We start from the raw sequence: 24,932 nt of genomic DNA, 5'->3' as shown, positions 1-24,932 counted from the left end.
AGGGAAAAAAACATCTAACTATCATGAAATAAAATAAAATAAAATAACCTTACTTCCTTTTTTTCCAACGTAAGCCAATGGAATTGACTAGTTAAAGTTGTAGATCAGAGCTAACCAGTCAAAACTCAAATAAAGCTTATTACATAAAATATTAAATGTTAAAATAGCTTGCCATACTTTCATATTTATGTATTCTGTGAGATGGCACTTCCGCTAGGAACTGATTGGTCCGCACTTGGTGACATCACATTGATACGGCTTTGTGGGTCCACCTAGAGATTTAATTACGGATCTGTGTTTGCACATTATATTATACGAGCAGTTTTTCCTCGATGTAACCCTCGTTTCGTTGATTTTAATGTGTGTTATTTCCCCGTTTACTACAAACAAAAGCCTTTCTTCATGAAATAAACCCGTTTGCGAGTCTCTTGTCCCCGGACCAGCGCATTGATTCTGGAGCCAGTGTTTTTGTTAGTGAGCGATCCTGGGACGCGCGCTCGATCTGTCGGTATGTTCGGTTACCAGTCTGGAGGATTATAAACCACCGGAAAACAGTACTGCAGTAAGTAAAGTAAGTAAATGAAATTATTTGGCAGAGGAATAATAAAGAAAACGATCATTATGTGTCACAAATTGGTCATATAAATGCAGCAGCACCTGTAGCAGCGCTTCACGGCTTAACAAAAACATGTAAAACCAGCCAAACATGGTTTGCTGCTCGTAATTGGTTTAATATGGTCGAATGACCGGGCCAAGCTGGTTTAGCTGGGAGGCAAGCTGGTCTCCCAGCCTGACAAGCCAACCTCTTGTCCTGAAGAACCAGTCAACAGTCCAGCCTGTCCATTTTACATCCTATGCTCGTTTACTGGGTTTAGCAGTAGTCTGAATCTTTTCGAGCCTAGCCGGGGTGGTTGAATAGGCACTTATGCATGTTTAAAATGGTTTTGTTCAGCAGGGTTTTTTCTGCACACACAGACACACACACATAAATATTTTATGCTCAGTGCAAGTTGAATATGTAAGCCTGAAGGACAGGGAAAGAGTGGGCTGGTATCTACATGTATGTTTATAAATATACAGAAGCTCCCAAATAATCTCCATCCTCTTTTCCTCACTATTATTTTCTGTAGAGAGCTGAGTTTAAAAATAATGATGGACCATTTGGCTACCACTAGTAGCACCCAGGGGCCGGTCCTGTGTGAACCCTCTTATCCTCCCTGTAAAATGGCCCGTATGGAGAATTCAAGAGATCTGTCTGTACCTGGAATCACACCTGTGAGCCTGGCTGCCAAACAGACAACATCGTCACAAACTAACAGGAGGAAAGGTATCCATTCACACACATACAAACAGATACAAGGCCATGTCTGCTCATAAGATGTCCGAGTGATCATATTCTTTCTGTCCACACAGGCAGTCTGCTTCCTGTTTTCTGTATGGTGGAGCAGAGTGATGTCCCACCCTCAGAGAGGAAGAGGACGGAGCATGCAGAATATGTGCTGTTGAAGAGAGACCTGCTGTTCAGCCAGATTGCAGAAGCTGCACTGCAAGAGCTGGGATACACACACACCGCAGCGGCTCTGGCTACAGGTACACACACACACACTAATGAATAATTTACGCTTAATTCAAGTTAAATAAATGTAAGCCTGAAGGAAAGGGACTAAAAAAAATACATGCGTAATATGATCTTTAGTTATATGCATTACACAAAGTATTATATATATATTTTTTTATGTTTTGGAAGATTCAGAGCCACTTTTTTATTAGGCAGTCTTAACTACTATATACTAACAGTTTAATTAATAATTTGCTAAAGTGCACTTATTGTGTACATACATGTTTTTACATTGTACTTACATTTTTAAAATTACCTGGATGTAATTATATCTGTAATTAATTTCTTTTACATTTATAATTACACTGTTGACCCATCCCTTACACCTAACCCTACCCTGAAACTTACCCATACCACCCAAACTTTATCCGTATCCCACCAAATGAATTTTTGTCTCATGGGGATCAAAGACTACAATTCCCAGAATGCTTCGCTGCCCTGTGAGGCCATTCCCAAAGCCACCAACTTGATTACTGTGACTGAGTTGGAGAAGACACTACAACTAAAAACTGAACGTGTGTGTTCAATATAATGAGTGAGTCACCGCGCGAGTATCACAGCACTGAGCACTAACTGCAGGAGTGAGACAAATGAGCTCTCGTGATGAGAGCTGAGGTAATTGCGACTACACTCGCGGCATACATTCACAACTGGCGCGTTTCAGTTCATGACTTTGCAAGCTTAACTTTCATAGAAATTAATTTGAGAAGTTAAAAGACTTACATTGCTCACCATAGCTCCGTTTAAATAAGTGCCTGTAGCTGCGACCTGAGCTCTCCCTGTCAGCTGAGTGTAATCTCCCATCCCCCATGCGCAGATTCAAAACGCACGGAAATGGCTCCCTCTGCTGGCTGTAGTCTTTAGCCTTTGAGCAAACATTCCTCCTATGATGCAAATATCGTCAATTTGCATCATAGGAGGAATTTTTCCAGAAATAAAATGCATAAATCTCTTGCGTCAGGGGGATATGAGGGGGGAAAGCACAATCATTTGAATATACTCCAGGGTTTCTACTGATACAAAGCCATATGCTAATCGCTGAAGTAACCCTTTAAGTACATTGTACTTATTTTTTGAGTAGAAGTTAAAGCCACCCAATATAAAGTGGGACCGAAGTTTCTTATGCTTACCAATGCATTAATTAAAAAGCACAGTAAAAACTATTAATATTGCAAATTATTTTGACCATTTAAAATAACTGTTTTCTAATTTAATATATTGTAAAATATAATTTACCACTGTGATGACAAAGCTGAATTAAAATTCTGATTTGGTGCTCAAGGTTTTTTTTATTTTCAATGTTAAAAAAGCTGTGCTGCTATTTTGTGGAAACGTGATACATTTTTCCAGGATTCTGTGATAACTTAAGTTCAAAAGAACAGCATTTTGTACAAAAACAAAAACAAAACAAAAACATAAATTTTCATCAATTTAATGGATCCTTGCTGATTAAATCTGAAATTTAAAAAAATAATTTAATTATTTACTTATTACTTGTAAATGTGAGCCTCATTTGGTCTGTCACCTCTCCTCAATGTCAAAATATTTGAGAAAACTAATCAAATCAGACTAGGCGGGCTTTATGTTCACACAGAAACTGCTGAGGCTGAGCACAAATTTTAGCAGCGCAACTCGACGTCAAGTGAGAGAAATGTAAGCAGCTGATATAAACCTGATATAAACATTCATGTTTGACAGCTGCTGATTTAAGTTAGAAATGTTAAACAAAAGACAAAAATATTCAGGCAAATGAATAAACTTTTGTCTAATATGGCCATTTTGAATTGCAAATATGCTATTTGATTCATAATGTAGGCCTGATTAACGAACAAGAAATATTAACAAAAGCATTTTCATCAGATTAGGCATAAGATTAATAATGAATATATTGTATATATTGTAAATTAATATAATTCCATTTGTAACCTTCAGTAAATAAAAATAAAAAACTTTTTTCAGCCTGTATTGGGCATAAGATTAGTAATGAATGTGAGCATCTTGTGAATTAATTTAATAAACTTAAAACTTTAATAAACATTTAATTAACGTGTCTAAGAAAATTATTCATTAGACATATAAATATCAGTATGTTAATATGTAAACCATATGTTTACTTTATTCACTGACGAAAATGAAAGAAAAAAAAATCAGTTAAAGCTCAGCGAGGGGAAGAAACAGGTCTCAAGAACATAAAAACATAGAAAAAGAGAGATGTGACGATAAGAATGACAAATAATCTACTGCCCAGTGATATGGTTTTCAAGTTATTGTTAACTAATTTTTTTGGCCTTCAGAACATGGGATCTCAAAGATTATAAACCTGCCTAAATTATTGGGTACGATTAATGCATGTACAGTATGGCCATGCTATAAGGAATTCATATTTGATTTATAAATAATAATAAACAGCCAATATCCAATGGGTATGCATACTAGTTAATAGCACAATTTGGACCCTAAACTAAAGTGTTGGGGTAATTCAATTTTTTTAAAATGAAAATCCTAGAAATGCCCCTGGTAGTCATATAGTAATAATATTAATGTTTGCTTTAGGTCAGGTTCAAGTTGGCCATTGGAATCCTGTGGCTCTGTCCACTGTGACAGACACAACTGACGCAACAGTAGGAGACATGCTACAAGACCTTTACCATGTCATCACCTTAAGAATAAAGCTACACAGGTACAACATTCACACACACTTACTTTGAGGGTCACGTTTGTCTTTGGGCTTTAGCAAACAGGCTTATCAGAATGATGAACTACTCTCTGCAAAATTATAGCTGTTCTGATTTATGATGATTAATTTTTCAAAGGTAATTTAGCATTAAAACTAATTTAAAAATTATTAAAAGTTATTATAGTTATTAAAGTTTTGAGAACAAACACATAATAATATAGCTATTTGTGAAATAATTATTATTTGTGATTAATGCCCCACAGTGTAATTAATTTTTGCAGTTTTTTTCTCACTGACTCACACATTCTCTCTATCTATCGTAGTGTTTCTAAATTAGAGGACTTACCTGCTGAGCAGTGGACTCATTCAACTGTCAGAAATGCCCTAAAGGAGCTGCTGAAAGAAATGAATCAGAGCACACTGGCTAAAGAGTGTCCATTATCGCAGGTACACATTAACCAATTCAACTCTGCGTGCTACCTGTGGGTCCAATATTGCATCATCATTCAATCATTTAAAATATGCTGTAGAGCTGAAGTTAACAACAGTGGTATGCAATTAGACACTGTAAATACACTATTTTTGCAGTATACCATCCATATAACGTATGCTAACTTGATCACAGTTAATTGCATGTACCTGTGGTTATAGGAATAAAATAGGGTTAATTGCCTCATATCTCATGGTTATAGTGCACTCTATTGAAAATACACCCTACCATTAAGATCCATCCCTAGTTTGAGAACGAGCTATTAAATCTTTTTAGCAAGGAGACAAAAACTTTTAGCACATGCTTTCTGGACACATTTAGTCAAGGTACATTTCAAGGCCTAATTCAGTATATCCAATTACTTTCATTCCTGTTACTGTCATGCACATGAACACATATTGACTTGTCTTGTATTTTTGTTTGAAAGAGCATGATTTCATCAGTGGTAAACGGCACTTACTACGCCAGCATCTCTGCTGCGAGATGTCAGGAGTTCGGCCAGTGGTACAAACACTACAAGAGGGCAAAATCTATGACGGGTGAGTAACAACTTACTGTATGTTTTATAAACATAGCTCACATATTCACATATACTTACAGCTCTCTGTTCCTGAAGTAGCCATTTTGCTTGGTTTTTGGTAACAATTTTTAGTAAGGTTTAATTGGTTAACATTAGTTAATGCAGTAGATATTACAAAGGTATTACAAATTTTTCTCCACTCACTACTGTTCAAAAGTTTGTGGTCAGTGCAATTATTTTCTCACTAATGCTTCATTTGTTTGATATTTGAATACATTTTAAAATGTAATTTATTCCAGTGAAAGCAGAATTTTCAGCATCATTACAGTCCTTAGTGTCACATGATCCTTCATAAATCATTCTAATTTGCTGATTTTGTGCTCAAGTAACATTTCCTATTATCATTGTTGAAAGCAGTTCATATTTCTTCATATTGTTTTGGAAACTGTGCTACATTTTTATAGGATTCTTTAATGAATAGAAATCTTTGGATCAAATGAATGCATTCTTGCTGAATAAAAGTATTAATTTCTTGCACAAAAAAATCATACTTACCCCAAACTATTCAACGGCAGTTCAGTAAATGAAAATAACTGCATATGTGATATCAAAGACGGCATCAAACGTCTGTAAATTAGAGGAATTTGGCCGTGAATTTTAAATAGGCCCCATTGATTTAATAGGAATATTGAGTCACTAAAGATTTAACCTCCCCTCAGGTGACATGAACAGGCACTGCAACCAACCCTCATCTTCTAGCCAGCCCACCATATACCAGCAACCAATGGAAGACAGTGGGGCGGAGTCACGTGCTGTTGTCCAGATGCAGGCTGGAATGCCTGGTCTGGTGATGGCTCAGCTCCTCTCGCAGCAGCATGCCATGTCTCAATTTCTCACACACGCTCACACACACTCACACGGGCCTCATCCTGCACCACTACGGACACCTCCGAAATGCACTGTGTCCCCACCTACAGTCGCTCAGTGTCCCTCACCTGTCACTGACGTGTCACCGGAAATTTACCATTGGGTGCGAGAGGAGTTGAAGAGGGCGGGGGTTTCCCAGGCGGTGTTTGCACGAGTGGCCATTAACAGGACTCAGGTAACATGGTAGAATTTCATGAAACAAAATTTCTGCTATATCATTAGATTAAAGGTGCACTATGTAGTATTTTTGCAGTAAAATACTGCAGCAAAAACACTAGGCCAGTGTTATATATTTTGTTCAGTTGAGTACTTACAATATCCCAAATGTTACCAACTATTTGTAAATTGTGAGAAAATTGCTAATTGCTATTTTAACAAAGGAGCCGGGACGTCGTACAGCGTCTGAGGGAGTCACCTGTCAATTGTGTCATATCTGCGTTACCCTCGGTTTCCGGTTTTATTTGGCAGAAGCGCTTTACTCTTAGCAGTGTGATCAAGTGTCACAAGTGACAAGTGAGCGAATGCAGAGTAACGTCATAACATCATTTTAAACACATTTAAATGTATCTAATATGATAAACAGAGCTGTGTTACCTCATACTCATGACCGGAAATAGCGCCAGCACCCGACAACTGTGTGCCGTCATAATAAAAGTCCCGCTGCTCGCGAGGCGTGTGTTGTTCATCTTATTAACAATCGATTCAGCGTCGTTGCTCAGCTCCAAAACATTTGGTCCTGCTCTGCTTCATACTACAGTAACGTTAATAACCGCATCCATGAACATGATTTCTGCTCGAACCCTATTTTCCACTGACCACATGTCCTCAGATGCTGCACTAAAACTTGCCATCAACCTATGCCTTTGTTTTGAATAGGCACCTTCTAGCGGATGGAAAAGTTGCATTGTAAGATATATACATTTATATTAGTCCTTGCATTCCCTCAAATATTTATTACATTTAAATATGTATGAAATGTACATGCCATACACCATAACCATGAATCCAATGTAAGTTGCTTTGGATAAAAAATGTGTCTGTCAAATGCGTAAATGTACTGTCTTGTAAGGTTGTAAAGTCCCATTAATAAACATGGTTCATCAATCAGTACTTTTTACTTTTAATACTTAAGTACATTTAAAATCAAGTACTGTTGTACTTTTACTCAAGTAAAATAAAAAATGAATACTTAAACTTACACTGGAGTAATATTCTATTAGGGTTTTATTTATTAGTGAATTATCGTAAATACGAGTTTCCTAGGTAAAAATTGCACATGAATGCCCTCTGATCTCATGTTTACCACTGGGAAGTTCAGAAGTAATTTTGATATCCAAATTCCTGAGATGGGCATGCCATAAACGATAAACATAGTGGCGGGGAGAACTACTGCTGTGATGGGTATGATTTAATAGTTTTTTCCGTTTCAATATATCGATATATAATTCAGTTTCAATATATCGTCTTGTATTGTCATATACAAGTAATCATTTGAAGCATATCATGTTTTATACACCGCAAAAATAGCCTGCATTTGACCGAAATTACAGAATTGTCAGAAAGCGGACTACCTGGATAGCATCACAAATGTTTATATGTATATGGTTGCCAGTGCATGTGACACTACATATAATTTTGATTTTAATAAGATTTAAAACCAAATAAATCCCAATAAATAGGGAAGAACAAACCTGGTGTCCTCCATGATTCCTGTTCATTCCAACAGCGAAGCACTTGAATGCAACAAGCTCATAATCACGACTTCTGAAGTGGGAATTATGAAATTTCCGATACCACGTGATGGCAGCCTAAACACAATTTCTTGATTTGTTTACTTCATCCACCACAGTTATGTCATCTGCCGCTTTAAATGCTTGAGCTCTTTTATGCAGGATTGATTCTGATTGGCTGCTAATCATGAATCGTTTTTCTGTTATTGTTATAGTTTTGGTGTGCTAACTATGCTATTCTTTTACATTTAAAGGTCCCGTTCTTCGCGTGTTTTTGAAGCTTTGATTATGTTTACAGTGTGCAATATAACATGAGTTCATGTTCCGCGTGCAAAAAAACACAGTATTTTTCACACAGTTTACTTATCTGTACAGTGCTGTTTTCTCTGTCCTAAAAACGGCCTGATGATTTCCTTGTTCTATGAAGTCCCTCCTTCAGAAATACGTAACGAGTTCTGATTGGGCCAGTGCTTGAGCGCTGAATGCGCGCTCTTCTCCATGTGGGAGAGCAACAAGACCACGCCCCCTATTTTGCGTGTTCTTGTGGGCGGAGGGTTAGTCAACAAACGGTTCTAGTGACGTCATTCCTGAAGGAAGTGCAGGGGTGTAGTCCAAACCGGCCGTTCGCTGTAGGCTTTGAAAGGGAACTTCTGTTAAATAAAATATCTTGCTTTGCATTGAACTTTGAGCTTTATAATTTTACAGGTATTATTTATTCTCTAACAGCAACATTACACACTAACTAAAGTTTGAAAGATGGAATCGCGAAGAACGGGACCTTTAAAACGATTTTTAAAACTATATCTTTATCATTATATTTATCATCCTTGGTGAGAACGGGCCTTCACTCTTATTTTTCTAATTATATATTTATTAATATATCTATATTATATCTTATATATATAATTTCTAATATGCAGTATATTAAAACATTTTTATAATATCATTTTTTTTGTGTTTGTGTGTAAATACCTCTTAAATACTGTACACATATTAAAGTCTTTCCTGATTAAAACTAACTGGGTCTTGCCCTAGCACTAGCATATTGTTGCCCTATGTACATCTATTATTCTTCTAATTTGTAAGTCGCTTTAGATAAATGCATCTGCTAAACGATTCAATGTAAAATATATTTTGCAACAGGGCCTGCTGTCGGAGATTTTGCGCAAGGAAGAAGACCCACGGTGTGCATCTCAGTCTCTTTTAGTTAACCTTAGAGCCATGCAGGCCTTTCTGCAACTGCCACAGAGCCAGAGGGACTCCATCTATCTGGAGGAAAGAGAGCGTAACCTCAACACTACCTACAACACCAATACCAGCTCCCCTCTGCCCATTCAGGTTCACTGTCCCTCAAATTTAATTATGGACCTAAGATGTGCTATAATCTCAATAGACAGTGCAGCTCAATCTAATGCAGATAAATGAATAATAATAAGTGCCATTTTAAAATGTCTATAACCATTTTAAATGTTTGTTTTTTGTCATAAAAATAAAAATCTCACACTACAGGCAAAACTTTCACCTGTTTCCAAGGAGATTGTAGTAAAAGTGGAATGCGATGATTCTGGAATCAACTACGGCATCTATGAAGAAATACAGCAGGAAATGAGACGAGCCAAAGTGTCACAGGCCTTGTTTGCAAAAGTCTCTGCAGCCAAGAGTCAGGTACATGTGTGTGCATGTGTACTGAAGGAAGCTAACCTAGATTTACGCCAGCGCAAACCCTCTTTTGTCTTTAAAAAAACCATGGTCAGGATTTACTAAAGACACATAGAAAATTAGCACTGAAAAGGTTATTTTGGCTTCTGACCTTATTGCATATGCATTTGAATAAGTTTCCCTTTCAGATACAACATTTATGGAAGTAGAGTACTTAAATTAATTACGCAAGGTGATTTACTAAGGTTTCAGCTAGTCAATTTACTGGTATTTGTGCCGTTATTTAAAGGTCCGCTGAAGTGCCTTGAAACGCGCCGCATTATTCAATGTGTTGAGGTGATTTCCCCTGAAACGGCTCTAGCTGTTAGCAGCTCCTCCCCTTTTTTGAAACAGCCAATAGCGTTTTGTTAATACACTGTGTCAGTTTTACTAGAGCCTTTCTGTTTGGTAAAGCCAGTTTCCTCTAACCGTTTATCATCATAATCTCCTCTATATCGCTTTGAAATACAGCATTCTGTGCAGAGTTCAAATGGGTCCGATGTGTTTGTTGTCTGCGCAGATCGCGCATATGATCCGCATTACGCTCTTGTGTCTCTAATCAATGGCTCTGGTCTAGACTATATGTGTGAGCTGCTGCGGTGCTTGACACTAACGTGAAACCAGACTTCATACGCCTCAACTAAAAGCAAATGCGTTTTTCAAATGCGAATTTTGTATTTTTTTTGTAACACAGCAGCTTATTCATAACTTGGAATTAATGGATTGTTCACCCAAAAATGAAATTTATGTCATTAATGACTCACCCTAATGTTGTTCCACACCTGTAAGACCACAGTTTAAGATATTTTATATTTAGTCCGACAGCATATCCAAAGGTATGCACACTATAGTGTCCATGGCCAGAAAGAAATTTGTGCTGCTCTTGGTAGATTGTTTTGGTCATTATGGAAATTAGCCAACAGCGTCGCTATTCGTCTGTAGATCACGCGCTAAACTTTCTACTCCGGTCTCCGCTTTTTAGGGAATTGCGCTCATGCTAATTTCCACTGTATAGCAAATCTGGCCCTTAGACTTAAAACTGGTGCAGATTGCACAAAAAAATCTCTAAACAGGACACCTTGCAGGTCATAACATTTATGTATTTGGCAGATGCTTTTATCCAAAGCGACTAAAACTGCATTCAATCTATATGCATTTCAAACTCATTTAAATGTATAATAAATATATATATCAATGCAAGGACTAATATACGTACAGTAGTGGCCAAAATTGATGTCTGAGGTGATATTTGTTTTTAAAAACACTACAAGTTTGATGTAGAAATAATTTAAATATGCTGGAAGAACAAAACACTTGGTCAATGTATTTATCTGACAAAATTATTTGGTGAAAAAGGCAAGGCTACAGGTATTATTTTCCTATGCAAAAAATGCATTGAAAAACAGCTTACAGGAAAAAGCATACAATGACAACAACATTGTTAATAATTAATTGGTGCTCTCTTGTTTTGCAGGTGTTCATATTTTTTAGTGACAGCCTTCAGTCTGCAAAATTTTGCATGCTTCATTGCTTTATCACAAGTAAAACAATTGACTCAAAGCACAACTACACAATATGCTTACAAAATCTTTAACACATTTTTAATAATATTTGAATATAGGGGTTTCCTAGCCAAGATATCACTTTTGGCCACTACTACTATTACTACTACTACTAATAATAATATATATATTTGATGTAATAAAACAAATTAGTATCCCTGCCAAGTTTATGAGAAAATATGTACAAATGTGGAAATGGTTTTCTTTTTCATTTCTTTCCCATAACAAATTAAAGGATCAGCATAACAAGCTGAGAGAGAATTTGAAAATCCTATGTTTTGAGCATTAGTGACCTAGAAATGCTGCAGAACTTTAAATATTTCTTGAAAATGAAATATTTATCTCATACATATAAATATTTATTATATATTTAAATATTTATGCCACGGAATGCATAAATTAAATATTTCTTATTCATTTTACATCAAAATATTCAAAATCCTCAAGCATAACATCACTAGGTTTAAATTAGACTTTGAATCAGATTTTCAACATTGTCTGAGATGTTTGAACCAAACTGTTTTTTGTGTCTGTGTTAGGGCTGGCTGTGTGAGCTCCTGCGCTGGAAGGAGGAGCCTTCTCCCCAGAATCGTACACTCTGGGAAAATCTGTCTTTGATACGCCAGTTTCTTAATCTCAGCCAATCAGAGCGAGATGTTATATATGACCAAGAATGCAATACTGGGCAGACATTCTACTCAGAAAAACACACAAGACCACTGACTGAACAACTGCAAGTGAGGGCTTACACACAAACAATTATAGTACATTATGAATGTCCAACTGCTGACTGCACATTATAGTTTATAGGCCATTATATATAAAAAAATTGTTGGTTTGTGAATTGTTCGCTCTCATAATCATTTATCTTATCTATATTTATTTTCTAAAGGTGATACCACAGCATGTGGTGCCTCTAAAGCAGCAACAACAACTCCATAATCTTCCACCTCAGCACCATCAACCCTTCCTCCAGCATCATCTCATCACTGGAGTTCCCAGAGACTCTAACATTGGCCCACATATCGGCGGCAGGTCTTTGCCACCAGAAGCCCATGCAATCCTGCAGAGTTTCATTCAGGAAGTTGGACTACATCCAGATCAAGAGGCTATTCATACACTATCTGCTCAACTGGGTGTAGCCAAAGAGGCCGTTCTCAGTTTTTTCAATGGTCACAACTGGCTTAGACAGGAAGAACAGGACAACAGCAGAGAAAGAGTGAATGAGGAAAGTGAAGATGATTACATGGAAGCGGAGGAAGAATGCAGGGATACAATGGAAAAAGATGAGAAGACAAATGCAAACATGTTGACAGGGAAACAAGACATTGGTGTGGTGGAACAGAATGCAGCTACACAAACTCGTTTTATCATTACTATTAAAGAAGAGGACGAGCTTCCATGTAAGGAGGAGCAAGATGATAGCCCCGCCTACTGCCAATTCATAAACTCCTAAAAATACATACACTACAGTTCAAAAGTTTGGGGTCATTTTGTTTGAATATAATTAGTATTTTTATCCAGCAAGGACACATTAAATAGCTCAAAAGTGATACTAAAGAAATGTATAATGTTAAAAATATTAAGCACCACAAGATTTTTTTTTCTTGAGCAGCAAATCATCATATTAGAATGATTTCTGTAGGGTCATGTGACACCGAAGACTATAGTAATGATGCTGAAAATTCAGCTTTGCCATCACAGGAATAAATGCATTTTAAAATATATTCAATTAGAAAACGGCAAAACACTTATTTTAAATTGTAATAATATTTCACAATATTGCTGTCTTTACTGTATTTTTGTTCAAATAAATGCAACCTGGTGAGCATAAAAGACATTAAAAAAAACGTATCGACCCCAAACCTTTAAACGGTAGTGTATTAAATCCCATTTAAACAAATAAACAGCAATGAATACCAGGTAATTTAACTATTTAAATGTAGCCTATTTACAGTTGTGCCTTTATGCACAAGGTGTTTTGCTAAAACCTCATGGACTAAAGAGGTGGAATTTTGAGGATTTCACAACGGACATGCCACGGAAAGTATACATTAAATATCACTGTTCTTATTTATAAATAAATGTTCTATTTATATTAGGGGTGTAAAAACACTAATTAAATGGATTATAATATCCAAACCAATGAGACAACATTTTCATAATGCTCCACATAATTTAGGAAGGAATTGCAATTGAATGGTTGTTAGCAAAATATTTACACCCCTAAATGAATATGATTTGCAATTTTATTGTAGCATTATTTATTGTCTGTCTTGTTTTCTGCTCAAATCCTCAACTGTATCTCTGCAGGCAGGCAACATCAATCAGTGTTAATAGTAGCAGATTCAGCCATGCAGTGTTATCTTTTACAAGATTGTTGCCAGAGACCCTGAAACCGTGATGTATTTTATGTTTAGAAGCAAACAGCACATTACTGTATTATTGTCAATAGAACAAAAAACAATAGAAACAGCACTTTGAATTACAGTGAATAATTCTCTCTCTAATGAATTACAATAAATATGTAGTGTTTGTACTGTTCATTATGTTTAAAGCCATTTTATTCAAGTACCAGATTGAAAATGGGCTTTATATGGATGTTTACTGTGATGGTATTCTCTCGATTATAGCTTCCTTTTTATAATAATTAGCATTAGAACTGACAAGAATTTTCTTACTATCTTAAATTGAGTTTTTCGTTTTAATTATTCAGACACTTTAACCACCTGCTGCTTCCATTTTCTCACAAATATAACTCTAAATGGGGTCAACACTGCGACAAAAGAAATGCGTCAAATGTTTAATATTGACAAATCTAGCATTCACCAAGAATGGATGCATTGGGAATACATCGTTTCTTATGGAATTTAAATCTATTAAATTGTCACCACAGTAAAACAAATATTGCATTATTGACAAAATAACCTCTTTTTTTCATTTCACACTTTCAATTTTGCTAGATACTATAGGGTATTCTTAAAATTAAGGAACATATCAAAAAATTCCACTAACTTTGATTATTTTATTAGTTTACAGGGCTGTGCACATTAATAAACATGAATGTGTGTTCCAGAATTTGCCAAAAGGATATTTTTTCATCTGTAGACTCTTGACAGAATGTTAAAAAGTCAGAAAGCATCTTTTTTTTTAAACACAAAAGAGAGAAAAATATCAAATGAAAAAAAGTATAGGCTACATTATTCGATGTGAAAAAAAATGCTAAAATACATTAAAATATATATTTTTAAACATATATTGTGCTACATAGAATATTAAGGTCCTTCTAATTTTTTTTGCATATTGTGATAAAGTTCATTATTTTCCATAATGTAATGATAAAAATTAAACTTTCATATATTTTAGATTCATTGCACACCAACTGAAATATTTCAGGTCTTTCATTGTTTTAATACTAATGATTCTGGCATATAGCTTATGAAAACCCCAAATTCCTGTCTAAAAAAATAGCATATTTCTTTCGACCAATAAAAGAAAAGTGTTTTTAGTACAAAAAAAGTCAGCCCTCAAATAATTATGTTCAGTTATGCACTCAATACTTGTTTGGGAATCCTTTTGCAGAAATGACTGCTTCAATGCGGCGTGGCATGGAGGCGATCAGCCTGTGGCACTGCTGAGGTGTTCTGGAGGCCCAGGATGCTTCGATAGCGGCCTTAAGCTCATCCAGAGTGTTGGGTCTTACGTCTCTCAACTTTCTCTTCACAATATCCCACAGATTCTCTATGGGGTTCAGGTCAGGAGAGTTGGCAGGCCAATTGAGCACAGTAATGCCATGGTCAGTAAACCATTTACCAGTGGTTTTGGCACTGTGAGCAGGTGCCAGGTCGTGCTGAAAAACGAAATCTTCATCTCCATAAAGCTTTTCAGCAGATGGAAGCATGAAGTGTTCCAAAATCTCCTGATAGCTCACTGCGTTGACCATGCCCTTGATAAAACACAGTGGACCAACACCAGCAGCTGACATGGCACCCCAGACCATCACTGACTGTGGGTCCTTGACACTGGACTTCAGGCATTTTGGCATTTCCTTCTCCCCAGTCTTCCTCCTGACTCTGGCACCTTGATTTCCGAATGACATGCCAAATTTGCTTTAATCCGAAAAAAGTACTTTGGACCACTGAGCAACAGTCCAGTGCTGCTTCTCTGTAGCCCAAAAGTGGCTTGACCTGGGGAATGCGGCACCTGTAGCCCATTTCCTGCACACGCCTGTGCACGGTGGCTCTGGATGTTCCTACTCCAGACTCAGTCCACTGCTTCCGCAGGTCCAAGGTCTGGAATCGGTCCTTTTCCACAATCTTCCTCAGGGTCCGGTCACCTCTTCTCGTTGTGCAGCGTTTTTTGCCACACTTTTTCCTTCCTACAGACTTCCCACTGAGGTGCCTTGATACAGCACTCTGGGAACAGCCTATTCGTTCAGAAATTTCTTTCTGTGTCTTACCCTCTCGCATGAGGGTGTCAATGATGGCCTTCTGGACAGCAGTCAGGTCGGCAGTCTTACCCATGCGGTTTTGAGTAATGAACCAGGCTGGGAGTTTTTAAAAGCCTCAGGAATCTTTTGCAGATGTTTAGAGTTAATTAGTTGATTCAGATGATTAGGTTAATAGCTCGTTTAGAGAACCTTTTCATGATATGCTATTTTTTTTGAGAATTTTGGGTTTTCATGAGCTGTATGCCAAAATCATCAGTATGTAATCATCAACAATAAAAGACCTGAAATATTTCAGTCGGTGTGCAATGAATCTAAAATATATGAAAGTTTAATTTTTATCAGTACATTATGGAAAATAATGAACTTTATCACAATATGCTAATTTTTTTAGAAGGACCTGTGTGTGTGTATATATATATATAGAGAGAGAGAGAGAGAGAGAGAGAGAGAGAGAGAGAGAGAGAGAGAGAGAGAGGCTAAAATCTAAATAGGAAGATAGTAATGTTGACAGTGCAATGCTGATGAGTAACTTTTTTTATTACTTGTTTTAATTAAATTTAAAATAACCATATGTGTCCAGTCTTCTAATTCTAGTCTTCTTGTTTTTTTCTTTGAATAATCAAATTAATAAATAAATAAAAAAACTAATGGCAGGTAAAGTGGGACGTGCTTTCTCGAAAATCACTTCTTTATTTATGGTGCCGTTGTTATATCATATGGTGGATTTTTGATGATATAAAGAAAAATCTCTCCATAATCCACCAACAGCTCGTGTACTAGACGAGTTATTTGTAACTTTCCATAAAAATAACGATGAAATATCGCACACATTTCTAACCTGTGATATCTGAAGTCGCGCACAGCGGCTTCCCGTCCTCCGGTGTCACGTGCCTGATCAGCTGTTCTGCGGCACATCCGCCTGACTCGCGCTAGTGTTTACATGCAGACTGCACAGGGCAGGATGGGCAGGCCCGCGTGAAGCATTGCAGGTAAATATGTGAGCTGAATTCCCTTTACTGTATTGAAACTGTCGTTTACTATCGTCGGAGTGCTTGTCAAAACCAACCGCAGCGACAACAGTGTAAAAAAGTTGTGCAAAGATTCATATCGGAAGTATGGAGCTGCCAGCACAGTTAGGCCTTTAGACTCAAGAGCTTCATCAATAAATTCAACTTTGACGTTGCCTTTAACTTGATTTATGACGTAAAGCGTTGGGGAAATGCATATGAGTGATTATTACGACAACTTTGAAATTTGTATTTAATATTAAGGCTGTAGGTGCCTGTAAGTTTACAGTGCACATAATTCAATGTCTGTGTGATGTAACGTTAATATATCCTTGAATGTTTCTCTCCATTCTTTAATACTGGCATTGGGGAAGATGTTGTGTTTTGTATAGTAACTGATGTTATTTAAGGCTCTATTTTTCATCTATTTTTAGTTCTTGTTAGGAATGCTTCATGAAATCTTAGTTCTCATGTCTGAAAGATTTACCACCATAGTCATTGAGTGGGACAGATTTACCCCAAATATCAGAATAACTTATGTGGGTTTTTAATGGTTGATTTGTATTTTTATTTATTGTTTTATGTTTGGTCTCCCCCATTCCTAAAGAGGTGGTTATAGTTTTGACATATTGCCAATATAATGGCCATTATTTTTAATTATGTCGGTTTAAACAAGTCAGATATGTAAATTATAATAGAAAACATGGATAACAGTGTAATATTATGTTTACTGTAAGCAGAGAAGAAAAGTATTTTTAAAGCCCTGAAATTAAAGTCTGCATGAAACAGAAGTTATATATATAATGATTGAATCAGCTTCCCGAACCAGGAGAAATATAGGACTGGGCTTGATTTTTGTCCATCGGGAATTGATTGGATAGCTGTTTTTGCTATTGCTGTGATCTCATGTGAGAGGTTGTCCCACCCTCGGTTTGTGCAAATGAACGTGTCATCAGAGAACAGAAGAGATGTCACTGCAAGAGGAATTTGTTTTAATTAATGGGATGGTTTGCGCCAAAATGCAAATTATCCCATGATTTACTCACACTCAAGTCATCCTAGTATGTCATTCTTCTTTCAGAGTTATATAATAAAAAAACTGTCCTGGCTCTTCCAAGCTTTAAAATGGCAGTGAATAGTTGTTTATGTTTTGTAGTCCATAAAAGTGCATCTATTCATCATAAAAGTAATCCATATGGCTCTGGGGGGTTAATAAGAGTCTTCTGAAGACTTCTGTTTGTGTAAGAAAAATATCCATATTTAAAACTTTACAAACTGTAAATTCTAACTTCTGCTAACTGTTCATGAGAGACTAGTGTTCCATTGTAGCGTAAGTTCTGGTGATGAACGCAGAGGATAGAGCAAAACAAAACTTGGTTGTTGTGTGAATTAGCATATTCTCACCGGAGCGTCCTACGTCATGACGTTAGTGGAGGTTAGAGATTACAGTTTGTAAAGTTTTAAATACAGTTTAAAGTTTGTAAAGTTTTAACCTCCCTGAGCCGTGTGGATTACTTTATGATGAATAGATGAACTCTGTAGTCGTCTGAAAAAACGTCATGCACACCTAGGGTGAGTAAATCATGAGTTAATTTAGATTTTTGGGTGAACTATCCCTTTAAGTTTAATTTGAATTAAAGAAAATTATGTTCATTAATCTTTTATGATAAACACTGCAACAATAATAATAATAAAAAAAGATTTGTCCCTTTTTTTCTCTTTAAGCCATTTTCAATATTGGATAATCAGATGCTGATAATAAATACATCATTTTTAATAAAGATTAAGCATTTATATAGAGTAGTTAAATGTAATTATTGTTTTCTTTGCAAAAAGTTTTGTGCTGCCGGCGCCACCTGAATTTTAGTGACACTCCTGCTAATAATTCCTTTAGGATTTGATCATGGTTCCTCTTTCTCCTTTAATATTCTTGATTTAGTTTTGTATGTAGGCTGACATTATAATCTATTTGTGAAGTAGGACAGAATCATCTTGGAAGGACTATATGATTGGCCTAGAACCTGAGGGCACAGTCACTCTGAACAACAGAAAAAGACTTAGCATGGCATCACAAGACCACTTTGCCGTCTGTTTAGACGGACCCCCCCCCCCCCCACACACACACACACACTTACATTTCTGAGTTAAATGCCATCATGATGCACTAACTCATACAAACCATGTTGGATTACAATTACCTAATGGCCTTCGGTTAATTTACGTTTGAACGAAAATGTTCTCTTAAAGTCTTGTAATATTGGAAAGCACCTTTCAGTTTCTCTACTTTGCAGTTTTGAATGTCTTCAGTTTTATATTGAGCTTTTTTTGCCAAAAGAGAAGGTGTGTGTGTTTGAGGTTGTCAATGTGTGTGACTGCATGTTTATTACAGAACCGGACTGTAGTGCTTTTTAATATGTACACATTTTTATTTATTTATGCACAGCTCTTATATTATTACCAAGCTTATTTCTGCACTATTGCGCTTTCATAATGTTGGGCTTTTGAGTTCATGCAGTAGCTTGCTGAATTCCTAGGAGTCATGTGATTGGTGCAGGAGGTCTGCTCTGTAATTGGCTGATGAAGTGAAGGCATGTGAGTGTGTTTAAACAGGTTTAGATCTGCTCTGCCTCTGTAACCCTCATTTATTGGGCCTCTGCTACTGTGCGCTGCACCCACAGGTGTTTTGATGTAATGAGCTGTCTTTTGTCTTATGAAACTCCTTACATTTTCAGTGGATTATATTTTGATCCTAATTACCAAAACACTGTGCCATTTTTTTACTAGTCTAAATTAACTTTCTTTTAGCATTCTTATGTATGCATATGGCTTTTTCATCTTGTTGCGTTTACTGTTGTGATTCGTATTTGCTCCGTTGCTTCAATTTGGTTTTGAACAGGTTTCTGTTTCATCTTCCTCACCATAGTTTTTTGGTTCCTTATTTCTTTATCTAAAATACACACACTGTACACATCTGTGTTCTCATATCCTGAAAGTTTTATTTGGTATACGCTAGGGCGGCCTAATCGTGATTACAATTACGGATGTCACAATTATATAATCGTTCAAAGGCAATTACAAAAAAAAAAAATGTCCACTTACATTATGATGAATGCTTAAGTGTTTTCTTTTACAGTTTTACAGTTTAAGGGTTTTAGTATAACATAATACCATGCATGTATTTTTTTCTTTTTTTATAAAGAAATCAAACCAATGTATAGTTGACATTGGAGGATTAATGCTATATAGAAAAGCAATATTGTTTTCAGGAAGTATGTTTTCAGCTTATTTTCAAATAAAAATATTGCTTCAAACAATGTTATAAGCTATTCAAAACATCATTCAATGTAAATTGTGATAATCGTAATTAATAATCACATTTACATTTACAAAAAACAACAATTATGATTATTTTGTCAGTCTTTTAGTATATGCTGTTATCGCAATAATATATTTGCACAATAATAAAAAAAAATGTTACAAACTTGTCCTGTATTAAAAACAGCTCTGAACATTTATATATATATATATATATATATATATATAAAAAATCTGAACATTTTAAATAAATATAAAAATGTTTGTGTAAACACGTTTAAAAATAAATAGCCTAGTAAGTATTTAAGTATTTATTAAGCATTTGGTGCAGAGATGGACACCGTAGCGAATATCTGAATGTGGCTGTAAATATTGTTCAGAAACAGTAGAATTTCTGCATTTCCATAAGTACCATCTACAGTCAGAAAGTGAATGTGCATTTTGATTCAGCGCATCTCCTTCACACCTCCTTTCATGCTTCTCATCCATGTTGTTGTTTTTTTTTACATCTGCAGAGCGCATGCCTCTTTGACGTAACCCGCAGTGTTGTACAATTTAACTGGTCGATGGAAAAGTATTCTAAAAAATCATTATTTTGAAGTGCCCGCAATAACTATACAGTACATTTTCGTTATCTTGATATGTCATAATACTGTATATGGGCAGGCGTGTGTATGTACATTAGGGTGAGTCCATGTCCGTCTAGTTTTAGGGTAGACAGTCTGGTTTTGAAGTGTAGATGTCACAATAGGTGCCACAGATACTCATTTGACGTCCTTTTAATGTCATTCCTATTTTTTGTAATAATGTTATTGAATGGATCGCTCCAATCTGTTCCTTGATTATGATTAGTTAGTTCCTTTGAAGAAAATTTTAACCAAGTTAAAACAATAAAGCAAAAATAAATTGTAAGAACCTGATATAGTTTTACCATACATTTTTGCCATGGCATGGTATTAAAAAACAAACTGGTCAATGCATTCATTGAATAAATGCCAATGTTATACATATAACAATAGTCCAACAAGCTTATTCTCAGGTTTATGTTCTGTTATGTGTACCCTTATTTTGACGTTCTGTTGGGTTTCCTTTAGTTCTGGTTTTCCCGCTCTGTTAAGTTTGAGTTTCATTGGTAACTGATTATGTCCTTGTTTGTTGCTATAGTTGGATTACTTAAAAAGCCTGTTTTGCTTTTGGAACTCCTTCATGTTCCTGCCAGCTGACCATGATTTGGCACTTTATAGCAAGAATAAATAAATAAAAGTGTTTTTAAAAAATCATAGCAAAGGAAAATTCCTTCACTGCGACAGCTCTAGCGTGCAGCACATCTTTACGCTGCCGATCAAAAGGTTTTGATCTGTAAGATTTTTAATGTGTTTAGAAGTCTCTTATGCTGCATTTATTTGATTAAAAATACAAACAGTATTGTAAAATATTATTAAAATGTAAATGTTTTCTATTTGAATATTTTTAAAATGTAATCTATTTATGTGTTGCAAAGCTGAATTTTCAGCATTATTAGTCCAGTCTTCTGTGTCACATGATCCTCTAGAAATCATTCTAATACAAAAGATTCTATTTAAAATATATGCTGTTCTTTTGAGCTTTCTATTCATCAAAGAATCCTGTTTCAGCAAAAAATCATATTAGAATGATTTCTAAAGGACCATGGGATGCTGAAGATATATACCAAATATCAACCAATAATACAGTTTTTATTTAAAAAAGTGTACTTTTTTAGTGTTACAGAAATGGCCACCCTAATGTATAGTTGTATGTATACTGCTATAATCAATATTTTCTCATTGATTATACATGTGTATATAAGCATACAGGACATTTCTGCAGTAAATTTTCTCACCACAATAATTTGGTGCAGTGATAAATATTTATGTGTGTGTGTGTGCTTACTGCACATGTGTATAGCTAATGAAATATGCAAGGATTCATTTGAGGAGTGATTGCATCAGTGCTGCCTTTAGCCTGCAGCTGTGACAGTAAATGCAGTTGTTGCAGTGTTAGAAACAGAATAAACATTAATGCAATAGTTTCATGCTACACCAACCAAACATCATTTAGCTAATTATAGAGAGCTATTTAAATGTTTTTTTTAAAATGTGTTTTTACTTAATAATATTTTTGGTGAATGCCCTAGTTGAATTCCTTTGTGTGAGGCATGTCCAGTTCATTATTATTGTAATGTTTAGCATATTTCAATTATTATTCATGTGTCTGACTGTCTTGACTTAATCATTCCTGTAGTTGTCCCTGAGGCTTTATGCTAATTTCCTGCACTGTACTTCACTGCAGAGGATTCTAGGATTTTCCCACTGTACAAGAGCTAATGCATAAATCTAATTGAGCTGGGCCAACGAGGTCTATAATAGCTGGAGAAAGCTATCCGTTAACATTCCCATTCATCTCTAAAGCAGTTACTCAGCTGGTACAGGACGTTCTGTCATCTTTGCTAATGAAATACTTATAATTTTCTAATTAACATTTAGTATTTGTCAGAAAACTGGCTGTGAATGAAGAGTGATGCTTTTAGCTTACATATGATGCAGTTGTTGTTATTATTAATTATTTCTTATTATTGATTGATTTATGTTTGTTGTACCATCCCACCTCCAGAATTTCTTTAAATATCAGCTAATAAACCCCAGTTATACATAATGAATGAGTTGCACTGGCTGTTGTTGTACTGAAATTTTAGATCAGTGTTTATTAGTTTATCTGCATAATTGATGAAGGACATTTGCTGGAGATTCTGTGTCAGACCAAATACAACCTCATTAAAAACAGCAGCATGTATTTAGGTTTAAAAATAGGAAAAATGCAGACATGCCGGTTTTTCCACTTTCTTGTGTCACATCAGCACTGTCTGGCTCTGAATTGTTTGAGCTGGGATATTTTTGGTTTATAAATGACTGGGAATCACTTCCAAACAGCGCTTGGCACCGCCAGTGCTTGCTCACGCACCCTCAGTACTGCAGAACAATGATACCACATATACAACAGATCAAATGAACACTGTTTTTGTTTCTTTGTTTGAGTCAAGACTGTATGTTTTAAATCACTGCACAACTGTCAACTGTTAGCATGGCTGGTTATTCCGGTAAATGAATGCAAGTTTTACTGGTATAATGATCCTGAGGTAATGGTACACTCACACATACACAATCCAGTTAAACGTTATTGTAAAGAAGTGTTGCTGGCGCTCTTCATTAAAGTTGCTGTTGTGAATGTAGAAACACGCTGCACTGTAAAAAATTATTTAGAAAAAAGTTACCTCGTTGCCTTAATTTTGAGTTCATTGAAAGTAAAATTGAGTTAATACAATGAAAATTTTTTGAGATTCGACAACCTTTATTAAAATATTATTAAAAGATTTTGTAAGCATATTGGGTAATTGTCTGTGTTTTATTTCTGATGACGCAGTGAAACATGCCAAATAGTGCTATTTTCATGATTTATCAAATTTTTGATGTGGTTCAGATACAATAATATTTTGAATTTCTATTTATTAAACAAATTTCCTTCATTTTATCAACTCAAAATTTTTATTTCAATAAACTCAAAATTTTAAGGCAACCAGGTTACTTACTTTAAGTTAAACCAACAAAAACCAACAATTTTTTTTTATTTTTTATATACAGTGTGGCTATGAAATGCATATATATTCTGTGCCGCAATTAGCAGCTAAGCTTCACCTTTAATTAAACAATGTGATTAATCCAAACTAACAAAATATGTTTGCTGTGAACTAACCAGACATCATAAAACCTACGGTATTGGTATATCTGCCATGTTGATTAAACCTAAACCTAAACCTGGTTAAAGACATTTTGTCAGTTGTTTGTTTTTTCCATCGCACTGCTTCATGCTATCCAATAGGTTAATATGCAAGGAAGCATTGGTATTGTTAGTTTAAGCTCTGTCTTATTATTCATTTGTTTTGCTCTGTTGTTTGTTGTCAGATTAATGGTTACTGGACTGTGGTCAGGCCTATGAGAAGTGAGTATCCACACAATACCTGTCTAGATGTAGTTCTTGTTTTGTACTGTAATGTCGACTGTGGCTTCAGCTTTCTCTTTGGTTTTTCAGGACATGCAGCACCCAAATTTTGAAACCCGTCACCCGCTGCAGCAGGACGAGCAGGAGACTGGATACGACCCTCTACAGAATTACAACAGGAACAGAGACCGTAAGTTACAGATCTAACAGTGCGAGAATAGGACTCTATATTTAGGGGTTCAAGCACGAAGTGCTGAACACCTATTGTATTTGTGCTGATTTTTATTAGGGGTTCAAGCATGAAATGCTGAAACCCTATTGTAATTGTACCGATTTTTATTATTAGGGGTTCAAGCACGAAGTGCTGAACACCTATTGTATTTGTGCTGATTTTTAGGGGTTCAAGCACGAAGTGCTGAACACCTATTGTATTTGTGCTGATTTTTAGGGGTTCAAGCACGAAGTGCTGAAACCCTATTGTAATTGTACTGATTTTTATTAGGGGTTCAAGCACGAAGTGCTGAACACCTATTGTATTTGTGCTGATTTTTATTATTATTATTATTATTATTATTATTAGGGGTTCAAGCACGAAGTGCTGAACACCTATTGTATTTGTGCTGATTTTTATTATTATTAGGGGTTCAAGCACGAAGTGCTGAACACCTATTGTATTTGTGCTGATTTTTATTATTAGGGGTTCAAGCACGAAGTGCTGAACACCTATTGTATTTGTGCTGATTTTTATTATTAGGGGTTCAAGCATGAAATGCTGAAACCCTATTGTAATTGTACTGATTTTTATTATTATTATTATTCTGCCGTAAAACTCATCGTGCAGACCAAACCGTAAATGCTAGAGACTTCAAACTTTGTCAATAGGTAGTCCAAAAATCGAGGAGAGGTTATCAAATTATGAGCCAG

The 24,932-nt window shown here is 35.7% G+C and overlaps 2 protein-coding genes across 3 annotated transcripts in view; both read left to right on the top strand.

The window, feature by feature from the left end:
• The first annotated feature begins 253 nt into the window (after window positions 1-253).
• Window positions 254-14,044, top strand: satb1a (SATB homeobox 1a). Of its 2 annotated transcripts, none has more exons than XM_067426022.1 (11): window positions 254-562; window positions 1,131-1,327; window positions 1,414-1,590; window positions 4,172-4,298; window positions 4,619-4,742; window positions 5,213-5,324; window positions 6,025-6,407; window positions 9,106-9,300; window positions 9,472-9,627; window positions 11,762-11,959; window positions 12,115-14,044. In XM_067426022.1, exons 2-11 carry the CDS (start codon window positions 1,150-1,152, stop codon window positions 12,676-12,678), a joined length of 2,214 nt encoding a protein of 737 aa, XP_067282123.1. In that variant the 5' UTR covers window positions 254-562; window positions 1,131-1,149; the 3' UTR covers window positions 12,679-14,044. The 2 variants fall into 2 exon arrangements, with proteins under 2 accessions (XP_067282123.1, XP_067282122.1); XM_067426021.1 differs by having other exon boundaries at window positions 254-571; window positions 12,115-14,043.
• Window positions 14,045-16,540: 2,496 nt separating this feature from the next.
• Window positions 16,541-24,932, top strand: part of tbc1d5 (TBC1 domain family, member 5) — an 89,423-nt gene continuing 81,031 nt past the window's right edge. The window contains exons 1-3 of the mRNA XM_067426335.1: window positions 16,541-16,661; window positions 23,972-24,008; window positions 24,099-24,198. Coding sequence (XP_067282436.1) covers window positions 24,102-24,198 — 97 coding nt within the window. The 5' untranslated portion in view covers window positions 16,541-16,661; window positions 23,972-24,008; window positions 24,099-24,101. The remainder of the gene's footprint in view (window positions 16,662-23,971; window positions 24,009-24,098; window positions 24,199-24,932) is intronic.

This window comes from Pseudorasbora parva, chromosome 19 (assembly GCF_024679245.1).
Source record: "Pseudorasbora parva isolate DD20220531a chromosome 19, ASM2467924v1, whole genome shotgun sequence".
Taxonomy (NCBI): Eukaryota; Metazoa; Chordata; class Actinopteri; order Cypriniformes; family Gobionidae; genus Pseudorasbora; species Pseudorasbora parva.
Note: the sequence above shows the minus strand (reverse complement) of the source record. Positions and strands in the feature narration are given on the sequence as shown.